The sequence below is a fragment of the Diprion similis genome, chromosome 14, assembly GCF_021155765.1.
Source record: "Diprion similis isolate iyDipSimi1 chromosome 14, iyDipSimi1.1, whole genome shotgun sequence".
In the NCBI taxonomy this organism is placed as follows: domain Eukaryota; kingdom Metazoa; phylum Arthropoda; class Insecta; order Hymenoptera; family Diprionidae; genus Diprion; species Diprion similis.
The window spans coordinates 14,279,457-14,288,348 of NC_060118.1; the positions used below are offsets into that span (position 1 = coordinate 14,279,457).

General features: G+C 44.1%; 1 protein-coding gene across 2 annotated transcripts; it reads right to left on the reverse strand.

Annotated features, from left to right (window-relative positions):
* Window positions 1-2,688: 2,688 nt before the first annotated feature.
* On the reverse strand, window positions 2,689-8,240 carry LOC124414850 (serine/arginine repetitive matrix protein 2-like). Of its 2 annotated transcripts, XM_046895946.1 has the most exons (7): window positions 7,979-8,240; window positions 5,327-6,263; window positions 4,757-4,920; window positions 4,410-4,659; window positions 3,895-4,116; window positions 3,232-3,427; window positions 2,689-2,815 (listed from the first exon to the last, which is right to left on the reverse strand). In XM_046895946.1, exons 1-7 carry the CDS (start codon window positions 8,225-8,227, stop codon window positions 2,806-2,808), a joined length of 2,028 nt encoding a protein of 675 aa, XP_046751902.1. In that variant the 5' UTR covers window positions 8,228-8,240; the 3' UTR covers window positions 2,689-2,805. The 2 variants fall into 2 exon arrangements, with proteins under 2 accessions (XP_046751902.1, XP_046751903.1); XM_046895947.1 differs by lacking the exon at window positions 3,895-4,116.
* Between the last annotated feature and the right edge of the window lie 652 nt (window positions 8,241-8,892).

The following is an 8,892-nucleotide window of genomic DNA, read 5'->3' on the forward strand; positions in this document are numbered from 1 at the left end:
GCGTGCGAATTCATTGCAAAGAATATCATCGGCAACCCGTACGCATCTGGCATACAATAAGCATATCGCAAGTTGTTAAGTGTACGTAGGAAGGTGTACCGACGTACCTCTACATATACGTATATCGCATAATATCGGTGAAGTGCACCGCACCTATGCACCTGGATGAACATCCCCGCGTACCTATCTACAGTATTCTATTCATACATATTTCTTAGTATGTGACGTTCGGAAGTGAAAATTATGCATAACTTATACACCGCAGAATACCTGCATACCTGCATACGTATAACATCGGTTACACATATATCAACGACCGCGTTTTTCATGTATCATAGGTTCGTGTTCTTCTCTTGACTTGAAAATTTTTCGATAAGATTTCCTCTTACAAGTGAAGCGGAAAGATTTTCGTACAAAATAAATTATGACAATCATACGTTGTATAATTGCCACTAACTAATTTACACGGATGGGTATTATTATCTTCTCACACATATGCAGTTTTCTTGAGTCCTCGTTGGAAACTTTTCGATGAAATTCGTTCCAACATACTTAGGGACCTAATGCTCTTAATAATAAGTATAAGTCCCTGTACGATATCACTCGAAGAACAGTATATTTGAATACATTGGAACGTGGTACGTCTTACAGTGGTGCAAATTATTGGAGGCAAATATATGTATATCGCCCTCGTGAGGTGGCGAGGTATGTAAGGGGAGGGGGGTAACTGGCAGCGGTCAATACAAGGCATGACATCGTTTCGGGTACCTATTATAGCCGGGACACTTATTCCCAAGTAATCCACTAAAAATAGGTTAGACATTACATACCGGCAGATGTGTGTGCGTGTGTGTGTGTGTGTGTGTGCGTGCGTGCGCGCGCGCTTTTGTGTATATTCAATAATTACGTTGCATCATAGATTGTTTTAATTGACTTTGTTTATTTGGAAAGGTACAGGTACCGGGGTTAAACTCAACATTTCTATTGTACGTATAACACATATCTGCCTGCAATCGAGGCGTTAAAAAGCTTTGTAAAAGTAACGGACAATATCTATTCCATTCATACAAATGGATACCCATAATGTAGGTAAGTATATCGCCTCAATCGCGAATATTCTCAGTGGCATAACTATCCAGATATCATACTGTGTGTAGGAAATTGTGGCGCATCGGCAAGGATTTGGTATTGAGGCGCGTGTAAAGTAAAATTGCACAAAACAAAAGTTGGCCAAAGGTGAATTACCAAAACATTGAAAAGAAAAGAATCCATTCGACATGCGAGTCTGTAAAGCGTTCGAGTTGAGCCGTGAATGATCTTGCCAATCCGACAAAATCCTGGACACTACCATGGCGATCTCAACTGTGTATCGATAAATCGATCCGACGGGTCATTTAGATGCCGAAGGGATATAAGGGATATAACCCACTGGGTTCGGTTTTTTTTTCCAACTGGTCCCATGGTTGGTGCTGCATTCAATCGGTAGCAATTCTAATTATTGATTAAGGCGAGTGAATTTATAAAATTTAACAAAATTACATCTTTATTGGTACTTGAGATGTATTCCTTAGAGCCTAATAAATTGAATTCACTGGCTTGGTCGGCGCCAAGTTGAATTAAACACGAAAGGTCATACTTTCAGAATCGGTCGATAATTCGCCTAAAATTCAATGCCTCCTACTCAGTCCTCCGGACAGAGGTATTCTTTCAACGTAATTTTTTCAGATATCGGTTCTCCACTTTGATTCCATTTGACGAGATATCATTTATCCTCTCACAGGTTGCTCAAACTACGACTTACATCTCAATGAAATTTCATACGTGCAGCGTGGACAGGTATACATATTGTACAATGTGTTGCGTCCCGTTATCTTACGATTAATAATAATTATAATAATATATACATATAATTTCTATTTGATAATATTCTATAATTTATTCGTTGGTTTTTGTGCTTCGGACGCTCCCGCTACGCCTTTGCCGAGATGGCAGCTAGTAGGTGTACGTGAATCTGCAAATATTTTTCGTAATGCAATTATCGTTGGAGAAGTTAATCCCGTGTGTTCGTTGTTTGGCCAGCTCTCTGTCCAACTTGCCACACTTTTCGGGACAGTTATACACAGACGAGATGGCGTCAATCCGGAGTGTGGCCAGCTACCATTATGCATATACGCAGTTTCAGCGATTTTCGGAAACTACGAAACGGCCATTCTACGCGTTCGAGCCAACACTATGATACATGAACCAAGCAGGGTTCAACTATTAACTACAGACTGATCTGGATCGCCTTATAATTTTTTGCTCAACACGACACGTCCATTTCCGATCCTCACTGTGCCGAAATTGAAACCATCAATCCTCAATTCATTTAAAATCCTAGTTGGCCGGTATACTTTCGCGTCACATGCGGCGTGCAGCCGACGGAATAGGAAGTCTATCACTTACGAGTCTGAAACACGTCCGATACTTGCCAAAGCTTAACTTCATGCCCAGCGGACAAAATTGAACATTTCTCGAATACGTCACCGCTCGAAAACTGCAGACGGTAATATCTCCGCCTGGCTGCCCCGATTCCTCCGCTCCCTGCCTCCGCTCCCCTGCGTCTTACGATTTTTCCGCCTTTTGCTCCCTCTCCCTCTCCTTCTTCCTCTCCGTCCCCGTTGCCTTCTCCTGCACATCCTCTTCCTCCCCCGACTCTTTCACCCCCGTCAGGGTTTGATTCTTTGAAAAGTTCTGCGTCTGTTTTCCCATTCTACCCGCAGCACTCGCTCTCCGATCTTCCATTAAGCGCCGGGATCGGTGTGGTTATTTGTATCTAAATTTCAAACAGGAGAGAAGAGGAGCCAAACAAGCCCACCTCAGCTTATATCAATTGAACACGGAACACGTTGCAGCGGAGGGTTCAACATATGAATCCACCTCGTTAACGCGTTGCGTCTTTCAGGACGATTGTTAGGCTTGCAAATAACAGGACTGAGTGGGTCAAGGTGAGAGAATGTTGGTCAGTGATGTGTTATCTAGGTAGGTACATCTATCAAAGGTGAAACGATTTGTCACGATAATAGATATATTAGAAAAGTTGGAAAAGTTGGAAATGGTGTAAGCATTTCCAGGTTGACAGGTAGGTGGAACGGCTGCATAGGTTGCTGCCAAATTTGGCAAACGGCACGAAATCCTGATCCTATTCATCGATCGACGCGATGGAAAATTTTTTTATCCAACGTCACTCACCTGTCTGGCCAAGGACAAGAGAGAAATCGGCATACGGCCAGGGCTGCGGCAGCCAGTAAGATGGCCACCAGGGCTGCGTAAACGATGCAAAGATGAACCAGCGAGAAGATGTAAAGAGACTTGTCGCACCAACGGTTTGGCTCGAACAAGGTAGGGGCGTAGTCTGGCCACTTTATATTCAAAATCCAAAAATTGCCTGAAACATGCGAACGTCAATTGGCCAAATGTTACCAACGCGTCAGAGGTAAAAAAAAACTCGTAAAGCATTGTCCCCTCGGAAGGTTGTCCACTGCACTGGTGGAAAAAATACTTTGAAAAACATTCTGTTAATTTTTTCAGTAGAAAATTTCTTCAATTTCACACAGGCCATCGTGATATTTTTGTATCTTCAAGAAAATAGAGTTTTAGAGAAGATTTACACCATTTTTCAGGTAAAAATATCATTCATATCTGGACTTTTTCTGTAAAGTTTTTTTTAGAAATTGCAATACTTCCACCGAAGCTGCCCGCAGAGCATATTTGCAGATAATTCGTTCCCACCAGGGGAGTTTTTCGGTTAAGGAGATATTACTCGTATCAATGAATCGGCCTCAAATGCGAATGTGTGGACTTTGAGAAGCCGTGAAATCTATTCCCCGTCAACGTTCGTATGGACCATCTTACCCATCACGAACCATGCGGCCAAGAAACCGGATAACGCGAGGGAAGCGAGTCTCGTCGGCGACATGTGTGGTCCAGTTTCGGGAACACTGAGAATCTCCGGCCTCCTGGAGCAAATTTGGACGTAGAGAGTCCATAGCATACGCACGCCACCCAAAGTACCGCCAACGACCATGTATACCGGTATGTGAGGCTCCCTTGGACAATCTCGTATGAACTGCAGACCTACGCAACCAAAATGATCGTTAATGGCGTGATACGTTTGAACGGTATAACCCTATTTTGTTTGCGAAATTTAGCAAGATAACGATTTGCGTAGCAGACATGTTTCTGGCTATACCATGCTATCCTGTAAAGTAGTCGCTCTTGCACGTGCGGTTATAGCGACTCAAACGATAACTACGATCGTTTGAAATAAATACTTCGTTGGGCTGGACAAACTTTGGCAAATCAATCATCACAATCAAAATGAGTGACGATGCCAAAAAAATATTCGATATGGAGAGTGAGAAACTTACCCATGATCAGCATGACGGGAGGCATGGCCGACAAGCAAGCCAAACAAATCGTGACGCCCAACGTCTTACCGATGACATCCAGTGCTCTCGAAACAAAGTCGCAGGTGCTACTAGCCTCAAGGTGAGCATCCTTCAACTGAAAAGCCAGTGAACCGTAGGTCGCAACGGCCAGGCTGTCGGGGTCTATGATACCCTTTTCCGTAATGCTCGACACGCCTCCGCAGAGCCGACGGGATTCATCACCAGAAAACTAAAGTGTAGGACCAGTGAATTTGGACTTCATAGGCGGGTTTGGGGGGGAATTTTCAAAGTGATTTTGTCGAATGAACGCGCAAACTAGCATTCACCTGTGATACAGAGCTACTCGCTCTCCTGGAATCCGCCCAGGCGTTCGTTCCGTAACCCAGGTTCACTTGAGCTCCGTAATTTCCGATGCACCTTGGGTTACCGGCAGCGTTAACCTGGCGTTCATTTTGACGATAAGGTGAGGTGCTTCTGGTCCGAGATGTTCCTGCAATCATTTGCGGGGCAGCCATCACTTATTGTGCAGTTTTGTCTGGACGTGTAGCTGTGCGTACGTAATGAACACCACCCAGGGTAATGTAGAGAAATCGTAATCCTATGTAAATTACAACTAATTTACACGATACTTTGCATTCTTCTAATGGGAGCCAGATCCTATCGGGTTATCATTATTGCATTTTTCCTGGACGGATAATTGTAGTTATTATATATATACAGTATGGCCGGGTGTCAACTCGGGCATTACTCCTCAGGTTCTACCGGAAAAAATATTAAGCGGAATGATCGAAAATAAGGTAAAATCAGAACTGAAGGGATGTGGGAGAAATCGGCGAACGATCGACCTAAGGAATATCAACTTATTGTTAGCAATAATAATTATGCGATACACGCACCATGGTCTGCCGAAGCTCTGCGAGGTTCGAGAAAGGTGAGGCTGCCTCTGGGACTCCTTCGATCCTGAGATCCGCCAAGGCTACCCCTGTTATTCCTTTCGGCATCCCGTGTGCCTATGCTCCCCCTGGGACTTCTGTTATCAGTCTCGATTTGATTTCTATCGACTTGACCAACCGCTATGCTTCCTCTCGGCGATCTGTTCGATTCGTGAGGACCGACGATTGATCCTCTCGGGCTGCGATTCGATTCGGGACAAATCGAGCCCCTGGGAAAACGATTCGGTTCTGGGGTTATGGAACCGCGCGGGCTTCGGTTGATCGATTCATGGACAGCAGAGCTGCGTGGGCTCCGTCTTGTGTCTACCGGAAGTCCGGCATTGCTCCGCGGTGTCGTCCGCGATTCTGGAGAACTTGGATCGTATTCGAGGTTTGCGACACTACCGCGGGGATCAGGCTCGACATCGGAGGCGAGGGAGTGTCTGGAACTTGGGGTGTAGGCGCTGATTTCTGAAAACAAAATCGAATTCCTCGCTCCCTGCGCTATAGCATCGACCGGTAACGCGACGTTGCGTTTCCCCCGGTTCACTTCGGATACCAAACTGTTTCTCGGACTCTTATCGTAGCCGAGCCGCGCAGAATCTGACGCAAAAGGATTCCTCGCACTCGGGGCAACATCGGGTGTAAGGGAGTGTCTCGGACTCCGGCCGATCGTTGCATCGAGGGCAAAGCTGTTCCTCGGAGAACGACTCGCTTCCGCCGTCAAGCTGTTTCGCGGGTTGCGATTCGCTTCACAAATCGAAGAGCTGCGAGAACTCCTTGAGTAGTCATCAGGTATCGGGGAGTTTCTCAGACTTCTATTTGGCTCTGGTTGCAGAAGCTGACTGTCACGTGACGATTTTCCCATATCGATGTCCGAGGCAATTCTTTGACAGACCGTCTGCAAACGAAATATGTCCTCAAATATGAAAAACAACAACGCACCCGTTATCTTACCGTAGATTATTACCATAGCAGCGGAAGATGGTAATCCAAGCTATTAACCGTTTAACGGGATAATCAAAATATCGAGTGTTTCACGCAATTCTGACTTGATACGTCACAGACATCAAAAATAGTCTACGAGCCAAAGAATGGATACCTACGTGTATAATATGTATATCGATACAAAAACAAAGTTCAAAATGAAAATCGGACCTATAATCGAAGTAGGAAAGTTTGAAAATATCTCTTCATTCGCTTGTCTTCTCATTCTTACTCTCATATATTTCTCCAGCACTGGCAAGATCAGATTAATGAGTTACCTCCCGAAGTCCATGTTATATGCACATGCGGAGTTTAGAATGGCGTGGGCACTGTTGTTCGAATAATAATTTTTGACATCCTTTCGAGAACACTCGAAGTTTTTCCAACCAACATATAACCAGTATACAACAAGTCGATCGATTTGCTTGATTAATATTAGTCAATACCTATTTCGTAGGTGCCCGCTCAAAGTGGATGCACGGGTGCATCTGTTTAATGTGTGTGTGTGTGTGTGTGTGTGTGTGTGTGTGTGTGCAGGGTGTTCATTTTAACTCTGGATAGGACTTCTAGGATGTGTAGGGGCTGTCAAGACAAGCATTTTTTATGTAAGATACCTATGGTTGAAAACTCATCTTAACGACTGTGGAGGACTTTGAAGGATTTGGTACCACGTGCTTGTTCGTATTATAATAAATCAGATGCGATCACTTTCAAACTAACGTCTGAATCAGTCGTAGAGAACAGCATAAAGTTCACGTGTGATGTCGACAAGACGATGAACTTGGTAATAGAAAAATAACAAAACAATTCTTGGTGCTTGGAAACAGAATTTGAAAAAGCCATAGAACACGACCAGATGTTACATGGAGTGCCTTCTTGGAGGTAGCGAATACTTTGAACACCGATTGTGAAAGATACGTTTGAAGACGTGAAATTCAACAATTCCGAACCACAATCAAGGTTTTGTTATTTTTCTCATTGCTTATCGATTTCTTCAAAGCGTATCGTTTCCGAAGAACATTGTACTGTTGTCTACGGCTGTTGTAAATACGACGTTTGGTCCAAAGTGATCACAACTGATTTATTATACTACGATCGAACAAGCGGGCGGTACCAAATCCTTCAAAGCCCTACACAGCCCTCCACAGGATGAGTTTCCGACTATGGGTATCTTACCTCAAAATGCTTGTTTTGCCAGCTCCTACGCACCCTAGAGATCTGCCCAAAGTCAACACTTACACCTTTTATGTATACGGAGGTATACGATCCGTGCATCGTGCATGGATTATATGTATACACAATATGGATACACGGTAGGTAAAGAGTCAACGGATAAGTCTAATTAATCATGAATCTACATAATTGAGTATTGCAGGGATACGAGAACACGAGAGAATCTCTCGAAATCAAGGGAGTCAGGTACTTGTGTTTCTAATTATGTTGACATGATAAGATTAAGCTCGTTGGCGGCACTGAAAACGACGGAACATTCCGCAAAGCGGTGTGTTATTTTCTGGATGAAAGACTGTCTTCTTGGTCGAAGCCGCTCCGTTGTGAGTTCGTGGAGTTCCGCTGTTCAAGAGGCTCTCACAGAATTCCATATCAAGATAAACAATGAACGTATCCGACCTCCTGGGATGCATCCGCGGTGTCCTCATCCTCGAGAGCAATATCGGGCACAATACTGCCTCTGGGTGATTTTTCGGAAAGGCTCCCGTTGTCTGAGAGGGTCGCCAGAGCCGTCGGTCTCTCCGCTGCTACGGATGCACGACGGCCTCTCGTGCCAGCAGGTGATACCGGAGTCGGATTACCCTGAGGCGAGTTGGCAGCGCTGCGCGACGCTCGGCGTCGTCTCGACGATGTGTTACGATGTAGCATCACAGAATCATCTCAATCCTAAAATGTCAAGGTAGGTCAAGGTGAATGATGAAAGTTGATTGAATAAATTTTTCACTCGGGTGGACATTTGAGTAAGGGAGGTCAGTGTAGATTATTTACCTGCGGTTCATTTTTACTATTATCGATCTGACACTAGAAATAATATTTCCAATCATATGCTCTGTACGCCAGAGATTTTGTACTCATTTGTATGAATACACATTACATGCCTATACCTAGATGAAATATTGCGTAAAAGTCTACAGGTATCTTGATAAATCTACGCACTGTTGCATGCAATCAAACTACATGCATGGAATGACCGTCGCTGCTCTTCTCGGTATAAATATCATCGAAACATACATCTTTGTCGCAACGGTGATATGCCAACGAGGCAATCCCCGTTTGTTTCGCATACTGACCGAAATCCTGTAATAAACAGCAATCGGACGGGTGGTGAAATGAGCGAAATGACCATCTCGATCGGCCTAATTCAAATGACTCAGTATCCAAGAATTATCTACCAAAATGGATCAGGCTATGCTTTTACACGAAGTAAGGACATTTTTGGAGCGATAGACAGAATCAGAGTGCGCATCAATTTGTTGCCAAATATTTTGAAAAATATCGAAGTTATTCTAATTTGAAAACAATGATATAGACAC

What these genes read in the sequence shown, in the direction of transcription:
- LOC124414850 (XM_046895946.1), bottom strand. Translation starts at nt 8,227, where the DNA reads ATGCTACATCGTAACACATCGTCGAGACGACGCCGAGCGTCGCGCAGC. An exon ending in TCCCGTCATGCTGATCATGG is followed by an intron (nt 4,117 to 4,409) that starts GTAAGTTTCTCA and finishes TTGGTTGCGTAG; the next exon opens with GTCTGCAGTTCATACGAGAT. An exon ending in GGCCGCATGGTTCGTGATGG is followed by an intron (nt 3,428 to 3,894) that starts GTAAGATGGTCC and finishes CGCATGTTTCAG; the next exon opens with GCAATTTTTGGATTTTGAAT.